The 19,067-nt window shown below is 37.4% G+C and overlaps 1 protein-coding gene across 8 annotated transcripts in view; it reads left to right on the top strand.

Moving 5' to 3' along the window:
- Positions 1–18,498, top strand: part of KCNN2 (potassium calcium-activated channel subfamily N member 2) — a 328,108-nt gene extending 309,610 nt beyond the window's left edge. For all 8 annotated transcript variants that reach the window (XM_084882819.1, XM_084882822.1, XM_084882823.1 and 5 more), the window contains 4 exons: positions 995–1,105; positions 8,486–8,613; positions 14,739–14,808; positions 17,886–18,498. In XM_084882819.1, coding sequence (XP_084738945.1) covers positions 995–1,105; positions 8,486–8,613; positions 14,739–14,808; positions 17,886–18,173 — 597 coding nt within the window. In that variant the 3' untranslated portion in view covers positions 18,174–18,498. The remainder of the gene's footprint in view (positions 1–994; positions 1,106–8,485; positions 8,614–14,738; positions 14,809–17,885) is intronic.
- Positions 18,499–19,067: the final 569 nt, after the last annotated feature.

A 19,067-nucleotide genomic window follows, 5' to 3' on the forward strand; every position in this document is an offset into this window, starting at 1 on the left:
ACACAAAGAACACCATGACCATAATTAAAAAAGAAGGTAGTCCTAACCTTTCTTAGTGCTGGGAAACCCTTTTATTAGTAAAATGAGCAGAAAAGCACGTGCACAACTTAATATATCAGTGTAATACATCAGTGTGACCTTCCTGCTATATATATACAACAGTTGCAAGTTGTACAATGCATCTCTTTTCATGCCTGGTATATCATAGTTGATTGACCTAAAGACCTGCCGGTTTTATTTTGAGAGAGGATTATGAAATATTTTTAGACAATTCGTATTTCTACTCTATGCATTTATCTAATTTATCCATCCTTTTTATATATATAGGTATACGACAATTATTGTTTTTAAGAAGTTTCTGAATATTCAGCAAGTTGCTTTTTTTACCATCTATCCTATATAATAGAAAGCTAATATGAAAATTGACTGGTTGTTGTGGAACAACTGGTTGCTATGATGCGCACTGACTATCAGGGGGCAGGTGGTCAGTGCACTCCCACAGGGGGAGCACTGCTCAACCAGAAGCTGGGCTCACCAGCTGGCAAGTGCAGCAGTAGTGGCAGGAGCCTCTCCTACCTCTGATGCAGCGCTAAAGATTTTTGTCAGTTGGACATCCCGTGAGGGCTCCTGGACTGCAAGAGGGCACAGGCTGGGCTGAGGGACCACCCCCACCCCAAGTGCACAAAGTTTGTGCACCAGGCCTCTGCTATTTTATAATTAAGATAGTCTGAATCACACATCATGCTTTAGTTCTTAACTGTGAACTAAGTTTTTTTAATCCCAATATAAAGACACATTGCTTGCTGACCATGTATTTTTATAGTATTTATTAAAGATACTGAATATTATAGTGGGGTGTTTTGGGGTTTTTTGTTTGTTTGTTTTTTACTTCCAGATCCTTTCCAGATCCTTATGTACTTAATGCTAAACATGTTCTACTCTGGCTAAGACCAGAAGTAATAATTCTTTGTATTTTCTTTTCTCTGGTGTTTAGGGTGCTGGTTGCACAGCCCTGGTGGTAGCTGTAGTGGCAAGGAAGCTAGAACTTACCAAAGCAGAAAAGCACGTGCACAACTTCATGATGGATACTCAGCTGACAAAAAGAGTAAGTCGCCACCCCGGTATCTGCAAAGGGAATGCTATTTTGGGTATTTTCAATGTTGGATAACTTGCTTTTAACTTTGATCTCCAAAACCAAAACAACATGGCTTAATCTTAGAACCAATTCCATATTTTCACATTTCCAGAATAGACTCTTCCTAACTTTAGGTCAGATAGGAAATAATTGGACAAGCTTGGTATTTATTTCAGGATAAAAATATACCACATAAATCTTTAAAGTTGGCAGTATACACGAGACCAATATCAGATTGAACAGGAAGGAACACAGAGTCAATGTAATACAGAAATGTTATGGGAAGGTGATTCAACAAATATTTTACTGACCTTCCATAAGCCAGTCCCTGTTCTAAAGACTGGGGTTACAAAGTCAAATAAGCAACAACCCTTAATGTTTAGGATTCCGAGGTGTGAGGGCAGATACAGATTCTTTCCATGACTTAAAGGCTATCAGAGAGATGTTGAAAATAGAGGGGAAATCAATGTCCAATAATAAAGACTCAAGGAAAACAGTAATTACATGTGTACAGTGTACTCACCCTAGGCCAGTCGCTGCTCTAAGTGTGGCATGTGTAAAAACTTGTTTCATCTTCACAACACTTTGATGAGGAAGTGCTGGTATTATGCCTGCTTTTAAAGATGGAAGCCAAGATTCAGAGAAGTTTGGTAACTTACATCAAGGAGGAAAATCATATAAAAAGGAAAATGACTTATCACACTAAATTTTTAGCCTCCCTTACAGTCACTTGAAATACCAAGATCAAAAATAACTAAAACTACTTTATATCAGTGTCATCTTGCTATATAACCACTTCCCAAAGTAGAATTCAGTCAGGTTGTAATTAAAATAACAAAAAACATGATCATTTGGTAACTTCATTCATTAAAGGACCAATAGAGATTTCAAGCATTTTCAGAACTTATGCTCACTTTTGACTTTGGTTCTGTGTATAAAAGTAATCATGTTTAATTTAGTAAAATAATTCCTAATAAGTCAGTCACTTTAATGCATATTTTATTTGGGTATTTATGAAATGGAAAGATAAATTCCAGTTACCCTGATAAATTATGCCTCACCTATCAGATTCTAACTGCAATGAAGTCTCACAGTAGTAAGTCCACATAAATTCTAGATGTCATGCTTTCATACTGGATTTACTACTCTACACAATTTTCGCTCAACTCCTGAATTCATTCTCCAAACTAATTTCTAAATGTTATAGAAAAGCACATGGAGAGTAGATGGAGAAGTAAATGAGCTGAATGGAGAGTTAGGTTCTTGTCATTTTCTTGTCATTTTCAAAGATATACCATACTGAGGAATGAAAACACACACATTAGATTATTGTGTGTCCACACCTAATCTAAAATTGCAGCAGATGTTTTATGTATCTCATCATGGTGCTGGCTTCAGCAGCACATATACTATATATCTCATCATGTACTTGTTTGAGACAGGAGTTGTACAATAACAAGAGAATCCTTCCATAAAGTGCTAGCATAGTCCAAATAATTTTACCATGATATTATGTTACTTCACAGGAATTAAGTTAATGCCACACGTGCGATACTAGGCAGAACAATATCTTAAAACACCATATGTAAGTATTTTCAACAGTGAAGAAAAAATGTGACAGAATCACAAATAAGAAAGCCAGCTGTCACGCTGAGGCAGGTTTCCCCCTGGTTCACAAGCGGGCATTTAGTTTTATCTTAAAATAGGCAACTCCCTTAAATTTACTTTGGGATGTCGATGCTCCATATCCCATATTATTGAAGCATTTTAGAAAAGACAAAGGCTTTGATTTTTAAAACCTACAGTGTAACATTATAGAATTTTGTGACATTCAGAGATCTTCCCCTTCCAGGTTGGCTTTTTAATTCAGTTATTTCAGCTGTATTGTCCTGTAGGACTAAATACTACCTTGCCTTGAAGGACTTTGTGTATTGTTGGGTGTTTAGCAGCATTTTGTCCTCGGCACACTAGCTGCCAGCAGAAATATCCCCACACATTTGTGACAACCCAAACTGCCTCTAGACATTTCCAAATGTCCCCTAACGGTACAAAATTGCAGCCATGAGAATCACTGCTTTAGCTTGTTATTGCCCAGGGATTCAGAGACTGAGATAATTCCTTTTAACAGATAATCTTTACCTCTACTGAATTTATTGTAATCTCCTTCCTGGGACTAATAGATATTCATTTAACAAAAAATATACTGCGAACCTACCATAGTTAGGGTTCTGTGTTAACTGCTGAGGATAGACAGCTGAAATATCATATTCCAGGAGACAGAGAGTGTTAAGCTTTTATAGTATTCTTTTAAGCAAATCAGATGAAGGCTCTGTTTTTTTTTTTTTTCCCCTCTGGCCAAAAAATGCACTTGTGTTCTTTCTCATGAGTCCCCTAAAGTTCAGTTAAGTTCTTAGATACTCTATATTGACTCAGAACAGAAAAATACCAATAGGGAGTCTGATTGTTTATAAGAAATACCGTTCTAGTTTCAAATTCTCCACAGTGCTTTATTAATTCAGTTTATCTCATTCCCACTTAAAAGGGTAGCTACTCTATATATTTCTGTGGACCAGTCTCTTATAGGTTTGAGAAGACTTTCCATCCAGCAGGCTTGCTGACAGATTGGCTTTTATAGGCAACATATCGCTGAGTACAGGTACAGATGTTTGGCCTTAGAACCAAAGGTAAATTTCTAGCTTAGGATACTGTACTATTGATAATATTATAGTCAATACAATATTTGAAAATAAGTTATTTTATACAAAGTCATCAACTTAATGAGTGTTATTTACTTGAAACTTGACTTCATTTATTTGTGGAATGTCTAAATGGGCCCATTTAGAATTTTTAACTTATTAAATAAAAAGTCTAAAATACTTAATGATCATTAATGAATGACTCCTGGGGCATAATCAAGAGTAGACAAGGCTCTAGAAAACTTATAGATTAAAAATATAAAATTCAACTATCCCCTGAAAACACTACATAGGAAAGATCATATTCTCTGATGGCCAACAGAGGTAATGGGCACAGACATTCTGAAGTCAGAATATGTCTGTAAAGGATACGCAATCTGCATATTAAAAGATAGGTTATTCCTCCAAGCAGAAATGCCCTTTCCAAATCTTGCATTGTATTGTATGTCTTACCTGAACAATTACATTTCTATAAAAATGATTCACCACATAAATTTCAGAGGAACAATCTTATTCAGAAATTTTTTCTGTTTGACTACCTCAACCATATAAAATACTGTGTTTGAAAGTAGGACACACTACTCATTGGGCAGCAGCATAAAGGAATGTTTTATGTAAGTCCAAAAATTTACATGACACTGATTTAGAAGTAGCCTATAGGTACATGTGCACAGAATAATCTTAGAGTTCAGCTCTCTAATCCTTTCATTTTAGAAAGAACAAATTTTTAAATAGCTGAATGTACCACAAAGGATAATTATACATATTAATGTCCACTGTGGGTGTTTCTAATCCTATCAAGAATTCTCAATAAGATCCATAATAAGAACACTATATGTGGTTATATAATTTTGTTTCTTGTGTCTCTCAACATGGGAACAGAAATTCTAGAGGTTTACTCTATGTGGCTCTTACATTGTCCTTAGCTACATAGCCCAGTGGCTTGAAACACATGATGAATGTATCCCTTGACCTTGCCCTGTTCCACAGTCACATCATTCACCCACCCCGTTTCTGGTCCATAGGAGAACTCTGTGGGCAAGGTGAGAGCATGTGACATCCCAGTGCACAGGCTCAGTAGCATTGCCTGTTATGTGTCCCAGGCATCACCCTCAGCATTGTAGTTTCCAGATTGAGAAACAAGAAACTCTCCTACCTGGTTGGGGTGGGGAATAAAGATTAAGAAGTACTGATTTCCAATAATAAAAACAGTCATGGGGATGTACAGCATAGGAAATGTAGCCAGAAACATTGTAATAACTGTATTTGGTGGCAGGTATTAGACTTATTGGGGTGATCACTTTGTAAAATATAGAAATGTCTAAACATCATGTTGTACACCTCAAACTAATATGTTATATGTCAGCTGTAATTGGAAAGTTTAAAAAAAAAAAAAAAGGTTCCTTAAAAAACAACTGCCCTCCTCAAATCAGAAATTATGTCCCTTTCCCTTACATTTGGGAGGAGTGGAAATACTGCACTTCAGCCTCAGAAGGGAGAGGAAGAGGAAGAAAAACAAAGCAATATATGTTGAAAAAAAGTCACAGTAATATAAAGGAAAACTATAAACAAAGTACTCTTTTAAACAGTGCTCTAATTACGTGTGTCATTTACAGTTGAACAAAGCAAATTGTCAGTTAAAAGTATCAGCATTAAGTGCTTTTGTGGTTGATAAAGTATTGTTACACTTTATGGCTTTAATATTTTATAATTACCTATAAGTCAGCAATATAACAGTTCATATCCTTTATACCCATGAAAGTGGGTTTAAGGCATCTGGGGAGGTAGTATTACTTTTAGTAGTATAAATTATTTTTAGTGCCTTTCTTTTCTCAAATTATTATTAAGCTATCTGATTATTAATTGACCTCTCAGTATTTCTGATAGAAGATTTGAATTGGAGTTGAGCATTAGTGAGACAGTACAAATGTTCTTTTCCCCTTTCCCTGTGTGTGTGGAGGGGGGATGAGAGAGGAGGCAGAGTTCTTTCCTGTTCAGAACGAATCCTCCTCTCTCCTTATTTTTTGAAATATAGGAAATAAGTTGGATGTCATAGTGCTGTTGGCCCATTAAGTGGCACTAAATTTCTGAGGTATATTTGTAAATTTCTAATATGAACTATCATGGTATCTAGCATGTGAGAGAGACTCAATAAAGGAGTCAGTGCATTTCATAAAATGGAAATGCACTGACCCCTTTAGATTCTAGAGCTCTTCTCTAACCTGTACAACCTTCTTTCCAAGAGGATCCTTTGGCTGATAAAGATGCATCTCCTTCATGATCAGTAGTGTTTATGATGCAAATTATTTAACCCTGGAGACATTTATTTCATACCATCTCTAGGGCCAACGCACTGAGCTAGGGAGACACAAAGATTCATGACACAGGCCCTGCCCTCCAAGTATCTGTGAACATCTTGGGAGAAGGAGTAAGTCAGTGGTTCCCAACCTTTTTTTGGCCATGCCTCACCTAAGCATCTCTAAAATCCTGATGCCACCCTCCCCACCATGACATATAATTCTTATTATTCAAAAAGTGAACTCCTATTCACATGGAGGAAGCCTAAAAGGCCATTAACTTGGTCTAAACAAGCTTCCAAAGAACATAGCATCCATGAAGTAGAAAAATAAGAGAATGAAAGGACAGTTGAAGTACTGAGGAAGGAATTGTTTTAAAAAAATAATATGAAGTGATATGAAAAAAAATAGCAAAGTTTCAAAACATACTAGAGAACTGAAATGAACCTGTAAAACATGGTCATTGCTTTTAAAAACCTGTAAAACACTGAAGTGCTTTCCACCCAGTCATCTCCCTGTCCGCTGTTCCCTTTCAACCCTACAGGGGACTGGAAAAAACTACTAGGAGCACACCTGACCATGAGGCAAAGGACACGTCTTTCTATTTGTGGACATACTGTTTTGTGGCTGCTATTTTTGAAAAGTATCAGTTAAATTTGATGCTTTGAGAGGTTAATTCCTATGTTTGAAAACCTATTAGAGAATTATAAAAGGGGATGTTTCAACATGAATACATACATATGTATATTTAACAGGTTTTTAAAAGCAACTGTAGGGATTTTACTTTCAAATGAGAAGTCATTTTCAGTTTCAGCCTGTCAGCTAAGATGAGTGAACATAAATACACAACATAAGGCCTCAGGCATCACTCACCAAATTGAAGTCAACTTATACTGCACCTAGTTCCTTACCTCTAAAAAGGTCACATGAGGGTCAGATGAAAAAGCCTTCTGAAAGGTGATTCCTACCTCTGTGAGGAAGAGAACTGTGTTTCCATAAGAACAAAGAGCCAAGAATTACCTGGAACACCTTTGAATGTCCCTGTGGATGGTGGTGATTTCCCTCTTAGCATCACTCGCTGTTCTGTTGGTTTCCGGATACTGTCCAGGCAGAGGCTGATGCATGTCCAGAGGATGTGACCAAAGCCACTCCTAAAAGCAGTTTTAGGAAACCAGTCATTTTCTTACAATCCGTTTCTAGGGATACAGTTTCACTCGAAAACAAAACTTTTCAGCACCATGAAAAAGGGTGTTTTCCTGGCTAACGTGAAAAAATAAACATACGGACATGGGCCCATAGTCTTAGTGTAATGCTAAGGTTCTTTCTGATTGTAAATGTAAGGGCCGAAAAGGACTTGGCTAATATTTCTCTTGAACCTCACATAATGATGAGGAAACAAAAGTCGTACAAGGTTGGCTAGCCCCCTTGACTGGAATTGCTTAGTAGAAAGACCAGAATGTACTCCAGCTCACTGTTCTGTCTTCCCTACCACAAGGCCGTCCTTAAAGTGTTGTCTGCCTCCACCCAGTCCCCCGCTAGCCGGCAGCTCTCCCTGTGAACGTCTTTATGCCTCACTCACAAGGCTGTTCTGAGAGCAGGTGATTGACAGCAGGAAGCCCACACGAAGGCGCTGGGCCTTCAGGTGGAGCATCTCTGGGAAGTATTCACACCTTCCATCAGGTCTCGGCAGTGTTACTGAAATGCTTTCACCCTTAGGCTTGTCCCATTCATTTGAAACGCAGTATATTTCAACTACCAACAAAATCATGACAACATAGACAGCCTGTCCATTAATTGAGTGGGCTTACAAGCATAGTTTGCTAAGACCCTCTGGGAGCCAGGAGACTGGGTCCCTGGTGCCATCAGCGGTGGAAATGTGCCCTCCTTCCTATAGAGCGCAGCCAGCCATGCCACACAGGCTCGCAAAGGCAAGATTAATCTTGGCCTTCTGGCATTTTGCCTTTCTCCAGGGAAATGAAGACACCAAGAGAACAATTGCAATACAAGGCAGAGAAATAAACACCTCTTGTGTTTTTGTTTTTGTTTTAAGTGGTTGATTGCAAAGAAAGTTCCTGATAGGGTAGAGTTTGGCCTGGGAAGAGATCAGTAGCTCCCTAATATTTCAATATTGTTCTCACTCAGAAACTGGTACTTTTTAAAACTTTTGGATCCATGCACATTTGTTTTTTGTTTTTTTTTTAATGTTTAGATGTACGTAAAAAAGAATTTTTGAGACATAGTTACTACACAGAGGTAGAACTTACCATGATCATTGGGGTGAAGAATCGGACCCCCAGCCACGTTGCAAAGGATTCTGCTTTGGAATTTATCAACTGCTTTGTTTGTTTGCCTACCAGGTGAAAAACGCAGCTGCCAATGTACTCAGGGAAACATGGCTAATTTACAAAAATACAAAGCTAGTAAAAAAGATAGATCATGCAAAAGTAAGAAAACATCAACGAAAATTCTTGCAAGCTATTCATCAGTAAGTACCATTCTTCATTTTCCTCCTGCTTTTGTGTGTCTAGGTTTTAATTCTAGCTCTTCGTTATTCTCTCATGAGGGAGGAAAGAAAGAAAACGTCAGGCTTGTTCCCAGAGATGGTATTTGGCAATTTAATGATTTCATAAATGAAATCCTGAGCAAAGTTGTCAGTTCTTGTATGATTAAAAATCATTTATTATTGGGAGAATAGTCATTTAATATATAGTAATTGAATGTCTTCTCAGTTTTGTTAGAAGCAATAATTTCAGTTAAAATTGTATTTCTTAATTTAACTTATTTATATAGTTTGATTTAATATGCTTAGTTTGTATTTACTGCAAAATCTTGAAAAAAAATAACATTTTATTATCTGGATTTTTTTAATACTCTGCCAAGCATCTTTATATGAAGGTAGTACTATAGTTGATTCACTACTTTGATTTTTAAATGAGTTTTTAATCAGGGTGTCTGTGGGGGGAGGGGGGGGGTGTTTCTCTGTGCTACGTGTTCATTGTAGATTTTATAGTTCCTGTAGACCCTATGCTCTTTATCATTGTCCTGACTTTATTCAGGCCACCAGATTTCAAGTCATTCATGCCATTTCATTGATACATTATGTCACTATCATAGACTTTAAAGCACAGATTTATATCTAGTGGGTCTCAGTGATAATCTGAAAGCACCAGGTCTTTCTCCCCCAGGCCGGCGGCATCCTTACCGTAAGTACATTCACGTGGGTGTCCATTATGATGCTCCACGGACTTGCTCTTAATGCCATTCCCAAATGGGGAAGAGCACACACGGTTACATTTGTGGGTCAGCAAAGTGGCTGTCCTCATGCAACCTCCTGGGATAGTCATAGAAAGGTGGGGAAATGTCTTTGAGAGCTAACTAGCACAGTGGAGGAAAAATCTCTGAGGCTGGAGTTCTCATTTTCTATATTTAATTTGTCTTATATTTCACTAACATTCTGTTGAGAAATCACTAAGCATTCATATTACCTGTCCAACCAACTTCTCCTTTTAACTAAGTATCCCTGAAAATGTGGACTATGTGTATAATTATGGTCATATATGAACTATATTGAACTTGCAGCTTTCTTAATGAAAAGAGTTCATGTACTTTGTGACCTAAACTAGAGGGAGCCTGCACACATGGTGGAGTAGCTGACCCTCTGTGCTGGTCTCTCACACTCTTTTCCTCACTGCAACCAACACCAAAGGGACATCATTCCTCCTTTAGCTCTGTGACTCGACTAGATACAGACTATGCTATTTACCCAGTAAAGCTAGTATTAAAGAATACTCCTCTAACATCTGGGAAAGAGTAAAAGGGAAGAGCAAGAGAGGAACAGTGTTATTTGATGTGACTCTCAAGAGGGAGTTGCTCCCTGGAGCTCACAGCTGTCTATGACTGGGTCCCACCACCTAAGAGCACTAGCCTAGACATCTCCATTCCCTGAAGCTTGGAGCTAAGAGAACGAGTCCCCTGACGGATGCTGAGCCGTCACCTCTGCTCTCATCAGGCCTTTCATTCTTTCTGAGGACAAGGGTCACCCAACACAACTCTCCTACACCCCCAACCATGTAAACAGTTAACCCCAACATTCACACAAGGGACACTCATGGTAGGTTGTGGAGAAATCACTCTCTGCACTCTTAATTTTTGAAGACTCACACACACTAATATATATTAAGTATATTAAAAACTCACCTGTCCTGTGTGGGAGTGAGATGCCATGGAAGTGGGCGAGTTCAGTCCCTGTACGTGTCCAGCAGCCACACATCCCCTTTCCTCCAGGATTGTATCTGTGTCCATGTCTATCACTGTGACCTGCTAAATGTATAATTAAATGTGATTTGCCTTTAATGCCTTGGACAAATTTTCATATTCTTTTTAAAATGCTTTGACAGTTTTTTTTGTAATATAATTCTATAGCCATGTGTAAATGGTAGGTATTTATGTTGTCACAAAGTTCTTAAGTCTGAATATATTCACACTCAAAAATTTGGGAGACTATTTAAGGGTATTCACTATACAACCTTTTCAACTTTGCTATAGGTTTGAAATTTTTCATAATCAAATGTTAGGGAAAATATCTTTCAGTGAACTAAGTTTAAAAACTGTCCCTATGCTGTTGGGGCATTGACCTGATCATAAGCATTTCTTGGCTCCTTCAGCATTCTTCTTTTGGATAGACTAATAGAGGAGAAAAACACATTATTCCTCTGCTTCTCGCAGACATTTCTTTGTTTCTTCCGTAGCAGTGTATATTTCTAAAACAGATGTGTTTCAAGCAACTCAAAACTGTTCTGAATTGTTTTATAAATTAGTCTTTGGGTGATTGGGTTTCCTTTGGGGTGGGAGGGACCTTGTACTTCGTGAGAAAGTGCACCTGAGAATTTATGCGGGCTGGGTTTGGCTAGTTTATTCTAACCATGCACTAACTTTCATTTTAAGTTAGTGAAGTCACAAAGGAAAGCACACAGGGCTCGATTCCTCAGGGCAAGGCCTTTATTGCCCACTGTTCACACCCAGTGAGACTGTCAGCCTTGTGTGTCAGCACTGGGTGAAGCCAGACTTTGCTAGTTGAGGAAAAATGGACAAATTCATTTGCTAGAGCTCTCCTGGCCTCTCCTATTCTCTGATGTGTCCTGAGAGCTTTGTCAATAGCGCTCTCTCCCCGCTTCTGCGAGCCCCCCTCTATTTCAGATCTTTCTCTTTTCCAAGCTTCATAGCCTTTCTCCCCGACACGTGCCCTCTCTAGTCTCGGATGGAAGCCGAACTCTGTGGGCTGTGTCCTCTTCTCAGTAACATATGTCTTTGTGGACACTCAGTGCCATGAAGCAGTCTGTTTCTATAACATCTCACCCTTTTTCTGGTAGCAGCTTTAACTTTAAAGTTTATCATTCTTCTGTCTCACCTCTATAGACCCATCAATCAGTATAACTTGTCTCAGAACCAAGAAATTCAACCAACATGGTTTTTATAACATAGAGTGTTGCATTACTTACCTTTCAGAAAGCCAGGCTTCTAGACAGCCCCACCTCAGAAAAGATATACCCCTTCAAAAAAACAACAACAAACAAACAACATCATTATAATCCTATTGTTTAGAACATTGTCCTTTTAACCCTGTGCATTCATATTAGGCAAAAATGTTTCCTATGTTTACTTAAACATTCTGTCTCAAAGAGGCCAAGATGTTTTAAGTTCTTCCTTCTGAACTCTGGTTCTGGAGGAAACTATGGGCTTTTGGGTGGGGGAAGAATAGCAGCGACGAAGAGGGATGATGATATATTGAACAGTGTTTCTCTTTGATCAATATGCCAAAGTCCTACAGAATCTTAACAGGATCTTCCAGCCAATGAATCGAGCCCCCTGTGCACCACTGAACACCACACTGTGTTATTTGGTTCCAGAGTATTTCACAGTTTCTTTTCTTTTGTTTTGTCTTTTTATTTCAACAAAATGAAAATAGAGCTCGGAAGTAAGTTGTGTGAGCCGCTCCTTCAACATTTGCAGACTTCTCTACCGGCTGCATGCACCCAAGCGGATCCTTTATTTGTGAATTTTAGTAGTCTGATTGCTGCTATGGAAATGTGTTCCAAAATCATGATATTTTCCCGTGATAAGTGAAGTTCACAAGGAAGAAATCAACATATGTTTCTTATTCTTTTTGGGGGGGGAGAAAAATGTAAAATACACATCTGCGTGTTACCTTTTATTCTGGCAGCTGCAGCTTACGTAGGCTTTTCCGACCAGTTCTACATCACAGACAGTCTAAGCAACAAAATGAGATGCTTTACGTTCAGGGAGCAGCGAAAGGGAGTCCAACCAAATAGGGCTACTCTAGGTCAGCATTCCAGATTAGTAGAAAATAAAATGGGCAAAATTCTACTGTCAGAAACATAATCTAGTAACCCAGGAGAAGAAAATTAGGCTCTGTTGATTGGAATATGATGCACTCACCTCAGCCAAGGGACCAGCCCTGGACCCTCCTTCAGACTTGCTGAGTCCAGCACTTCCTCTGCATTTATAAGTTGCTAGAGGTTTCTGGTCTGGTGACCCCAAACTTCAGGCATTCTGTCCGAACTATACTATCACTTAAATTTGAAAAGAAAGCTTGATATAAATCCCTGTCATAAAGAGATAAGAAATATATCCTTCCCAGCAAAGAGAGGTAAAAGCAATATCAATTGACAATTAAACACTGGTACTGAATTCTACCCACAGGCTGTTATCTGTAGAAACGCTCTGAGTTGAGAACGATAAAAACAGTATAGGGCTGGCCTAAGACCTTTTTCTTATAACAATCAGGAATTAGAAAAGAATTAAAGGGAATTACTTTTTCTCCATCTGTTTTAGTATTGTTTAATGTCTTATTTGAGCATCACTTAGTCATCTAGAGTACCACTTGGTAAAAATCCAGCTCTTTGGAAACATTATAATAACCTAGCCCACTTCATTTCATACACGAAGAAATTGATGGTCAATTTAGGGCCAGGGAAAGGATGGAATCCATGTCTGACATTGTGGTTCTCTCTGCTACATTTCTCTATAGTAAGTCACACATATTTAAAGTTTGTGTGGTGTTTTGTTTTTTGTTTTTTTTCTAAGGGGGGATTGTTTTTGGTTTTGACTTGTTTTTTAAAAGGCAGACATCAAGACTTGAAATCCTTGTAAATACTTAAGGAAACATTTCTCAACAATATATTACATTTAAATCTCTATGTTTGTAAATCTCTTTTAGACTAGGACATATTCCATCTTTACAATAGCATGAAAAGGAGCCGTTCTTCTAAACAGAGCCACAATGACAAGTTATAACCTTAAACTGTTTTAGATTGTTAAAGAGCATGATGTAGGCAGGTGTCAGTTAAATTCTTCCTGGCAGAAGGAACTATATCTTCCCTGTAGAGCAGATTTGGTGACATGTTGGATACCCTAGTTTCAGAACAAAATCACTGAGCATTGTGAACATTTGTTACAAAAATCTCCCTGGCAGTAAAATCTTGCCCTGTGAATATTTTTTCCTTCTATGTAATTACTTTTAAATTAATTTTGGAAATAATAAAAAGTATTCTCTCTAGCATTGCCACTACACTTTGTAGAGTGATTCATAAGCAAAGTAATAAGGTTAGCATAGATACATATTTTTTATTAGGTGGTTCAGAGAAACCTGCTTCTCTTTTGGAGCAAGACTGAATTGTTTGTTAGCTTAAACAAAACAGCACTTTTTTTTTTTTTTGTTGGAAAATCTTAATTTCTTGGTGCCATAGTAAAGAATGAATTAAATATTTGTTAAAACATTAAAATAAATTAAGGAATAGTTCTCATTCAGAAAGATTTTTTTTTTAACAGTGGCTTTTTAACTATCAGATATATGCAATGGTATTTAAAAGTATCTAAAAGTAGCTTTATAAGTAACGATCCCATCTGTCAGACACTTTAATTGTCCTCTGACTTTTATGTACAATAAAAAGGAAGGGAAATTCTCCCAAGAATATGGTCTGGCTTCTCTTCAAGTTCAATGGCAGTTTGAGATAAAAATCAAGTGAAGAATAAGAGAATTATGGGTTTTGAGTTATCTTGCTGCTGGTTGAATAAAAGTTGTGTTTTTGCTAATAAGAATCTCACTTATCACTGTGTTTCATCAGGCTCAACTACCTAACCCAATCCATTTCAGACTAAACAGGGCTAACACCTGTATCTAGTCACATAGGCATAGGAAGGTGCTCACTGCTCCAACAGTGATGCAATTCCAGTTGCTTTGCATATTTCTTCCTATGTCTATTTGTCACGATACTGGGGCTTTAAGGAATGTTTTGGCTTTTCTCATATGGTTAATTCCTTATGAGCCTTTCTTAATTCAATGTTATCTACCTGGTGAACAGTTGTCCTATGGACACCTCATCCCTTACTCTCTCTCCTTTCCTTTTTGCGGTGTTGGGGAAGCATGCTTCTCATTGTAGCAGATACATAGCCAGTTTGGACTTTACCCCAAATATTTAAGGCATTATCCATGCAGTTATTGCCTTTGTCAATTTTGTGCATGCTCTTTGGAAGACATATGATGGCCATAGAAAGAAAGAAACATTTCTGACTTCAGATTCTGTCTTTTAGATTAAGAAGTGTAAAAATGGAGCAGAGGAAACTGAATGACCAAGCAAATACCTTGGTGGACCTGGCAAAGGTAAGCTGGGGTGTCAGCCCTCATGATTGCATCTGTTGGAATTAACCATGGCACAATAATTAATAATGCTGACACAGGGGGCCACCCTAAATTTATTTAATAAGTCAGCCAACCAATTGCCCAAAAATGATGGTCCAACTTAGAATTTTTAAAAAACTCTTTTACTTAATATGTTTTTTTTTTCTGCCTGTATAAATTATTCAACTGCATTCTAAAAGCTTTTCTACTTGCAGTGATTTGGACCAACATTAAGAAACATAAGTGGAATAGGAGACAATACCTTGGGGATCATTATTTGTAGTTCAGTTTCATCCCTATGAGAATAAAACTACATCTTGGGTTTAACTATGAGGCCCAAGTAGAATTCAACAATAAACATTTTTTTTCTATTTTTTTAATTAAATTATTATCTATGTACATATTTTAACATTACCCGCCCCTCCCATACATATCCTCCCTCCCCAGAGTTTTATGTCCATTGGTTGTACTTATATGCATGTATACAAGTCCTTCGGTTGATCTATTATCTCCCCCAGATCTTCCTACCCTACCTGCTGTGATTTGAAGGTCTGCTTGTTGCTTTACTCTCTCTATATCTATCTTTTGGTTCATCAGTTTATAATGTTCTTTATTATCCATAAATGAGTGAGGTCAATCAACAATAAACATTTTTAAATGTATTTTAAGCAAAATCAGAAGAATGTAGATTTAAATTAAAATACCAGAAATTATATCTTAAAATGAAAGTTGTCTTTCAAAAAAAAGGGTATCACTCTTTTATAATTACGATTCTTTCTCCATTTCATAATTTAAAAATTAATAATCCCCAAATTCTTCTGACACATTTATAAGCTGTATCTGGTTGATTTTTGCTTGTTCTTCCAAGTAAACTCCACTTTTAAAATATATTTGTCAACAATCACAACACTGCATTTTCTTGGACTAATTCTAAAGATGGGATTAGTACAGCATTTATGTCTGTTCAGCCTTTTAATACAAATGCTTTAAAAGAAATAACTCTCAATTGGACCTGTATGTTCAATTGTTTGATAAATAAGCTGTGTCATTTGTAAAGCCTCAAGTATAATCTATAAAATCCACACATACTATCTCTGGTATCATGAAATAATACATCTAAAGTATATTCACTTTAATGTGTATCAGTAACACATAAGATGTAAATGTTGAAGATGAATAGTTGATATCTCATAAATAGAATATAAGTATTTAATGACTCACCTCTGGGAGAATATATAATATGCATTTAAGCTGGGAAGCACACATATGAGGCCCGGAAACATCCTTGATTAATATTTACACATGACTTCTGCTTGGACTTCATGAGCAAAGATGAGGCAAGCTCTTTTGTCACTCCTATGTCAAATGATAAAAGAAATTAGGTGTTTTTATGAAAAAATAAAACAGATCAGTTGGAAATAATATATATGTTATTATGATATATATGATATATAATTTTACTTAAGATATAACATTTGTTATATATAATAGCTATATAATTTTACTTTATATCTATGAGGAAAGATACTGTTTCTAATTAATTCTTTGGTGTCATGCTTATTATTATGATTGCAGCATTGCCTATGCCACAAGGGTTTAATATGTTCTGAATGAACGGATATTGCTCACATAGTCTCAATACGACATAGTAAACATAAAGTCAATGTGTTTTGTCTCCATGGCCAAACTCAAACTAGCTGCCTGTGTTCTGAATAGTAACTTCCTTATATAATCAGTCCATTGATCATCATTAGGACAATGTTGCACAGGCTGGTTCAGCAGGAAAAGAACACATTTTGCAAAGGGAAAGTAGGTAAGAGGAGGAGGCCCAGAGAAAAGGAACTGAAACTTGGGAAGAAAACTGCATGGCCCTAAGGCTTACATCTCCAGTCTCCCCTTCCTGGCCCCCCTCTCCCCTCTCTCCTCTATGCCAGTCATCCCGAGAGCCTCTGGGATACTTTTGGAAATATAACTGTGAGTCAGAGTCATGAACAGCCTCTCACCAAGACAATCAATTGCAAAATTCACTAGGATACCAAAAACATCTTTCATTTCAAACTATTTACCACCTGATTAAGCCATAGCCAAAAAGGTAGCCTGGTAATTTCAGTATCGCCAACTTTTAGTCTCTCAATGATTATCTGTAAAAATGTTCCTTAACCCAGTGTTTCCCAACCTTCTCTCATGATGAGAATCACCTGGTGGAGTTGTTAAAACAGATTCCTGAATCCCAACTAAGAAGTGCTAAACTAGAATTTTTGGGAACATATAGGTAAAATTGTATACCTAACTAGTGCTCTAACACAGATGTTATATACAGAGCACTAAGTTAGGTATGCAATTTTACCTATATGTTCCCCAAAATTCTAGTTTAGCACTTCTTAGTTGGGATTCAGGAATCTGTGTTTTAACAACTCCACCAGGTGATTCTCATCATGAGAGAAGGTTGGGAAACACTGCCTTAACCCACAGAGAGCCAAAATTTGAACCATGGAACAGCAAAAGATATTCAGAAGTTTTTCTTACATAAAGGTTCTTAAATTACACAATCAAATCAGTTTTGTCCTAAACTTCATTTCCCACCCTTAGAATTTGTGCTACTTCCCAATACTATCCATACTATCGTTTTTTCTAAAATCTCCTATTTTAAAAAATTAGCCTTGCCCCAATTACTATTACATGTTACAAAATGAGTGTGGTGCACTAACATTTGTATAATAGTTAAAATATAAATATTAAATCAAAACATGTTTGTCTATTTGTATACCAGAAATCATTGGGCATACCACCTACAGTAGATGCACAGTATTTTCTGCAGCTGGATCTAACTAATGCCTAAGATATTACAATTCTAAGTCCTGGCATCGATCACACACATACCCTGGAATTTTCTTGGCAAGATAAAGTGTCCAGTTAGCTGACGCCCCACTGCTGTTGCACTGATTGTCCCCCAAAGGACACCAGCCCTCAAGCTCTGAGAATTGACCGATTCTTCCAGGACCCATGTAATTAAGACCTAGTTCTTTGTTTTTTCTATTCCTCTCAATCCCGTTTTCCAGACCCAGAATATCATGTATGACATGATTTCGGACTTAAATGAAAGGAGTGAAGACTTTGAGAAGAGGATTGTTACCCTGGAAACAAAGTTAGAGACTTTGATTGGGAGCATCCACGCCCTTCCTGGGCTCATCAGCCAGACCATCAGACAGCAGCAGAGAGACTTCATTGAGGCTCAGATGGAGAACTATGACAAGCATGTCGCCTACAATGCCGAGCGGTCCGGGTCCTCGTCCAGGAGGCGGCGGTCCTCCTCCACAGCGCCACCAACTTCATCAGAGAGTAGCTAGAAGAGAATCAGTTAACCACAAACTAAGACTTTTTGCCATCATATGGTCAATATTTTAGCTTTTATTGTAAAGCCCCTATGGTTCTAATCAGTGTTATCCGGGTTCTGATGTCAGAATCCTGGGAACCTGAACACTAAGTTTTAGGCCAAAATGAGTGAAAACTCTTTTTTTTTTTTTTTTTCTTTCAGATGCACAGGGAATGCACCTATTATTGCTATATAGATTGTTCCTCCTGTAATTTCACTAACTTTTTATTCATGCACTTCAAACAAACTTTACTACTACATTATATGATATATAATAAAAAAAAAGTTAATTTCTGCACATACTGGTTTGGTCGATTGATATTTCTAAAGCAGGGGTCTTCAAACTAAGGCCCGCGGGCCACATGCAGCCCCCAGGGGAGTCTGATCCTGCCCGCCAGGTTTTTTGGGCAGTGAGCGCAGCCAAGGTATTACAGTAGGAATTAGTAGTTCATATAGTCCGGCCCTCCAGCTCTCTGAGGGACTGTGATCTGGCCCCCACTTTAAAAAGTTTGAGGACCCCTGTTCTAAAGAGTCATGTCTTTCCTTATTTTCAGGTAAAATGACTGATTATTACCTGATACATGTTGATGATTTTGATTTCCAGAAGTTTGGCAGGTTGGAGAAAAACTTTCAATTATTATATACCCTATTTACTAGGATGTTCCATCATTATGAAATATTATAGTCACACTCATTTGACCCAGCCCAGTTTACTATTTGAGTTTATAGCCTCTAATTTGGTTTCCAAATTATGTGGGAAATGAGGTGGTTCTATCAAAACATAAAAATAAGGAGGTACAAATGTTTTCAATAATTATTTCATTCCAAGTTTACAAAAAATAAATTTAACTTGAAGAAATTATCAGGG

This window comes from Pipistrellus hanaki (assembly GCF_964339955.1).
Source record: "Pipistrellus hanaki genome assembly, chromosome: 4".
Taxonomy (NCBI): Eukaryota; Metazoa; Chordata; class Mammalia; order Chiroptera; family Vespertilionidae; genus Pipistrellus; species Pipistrellus hanaki.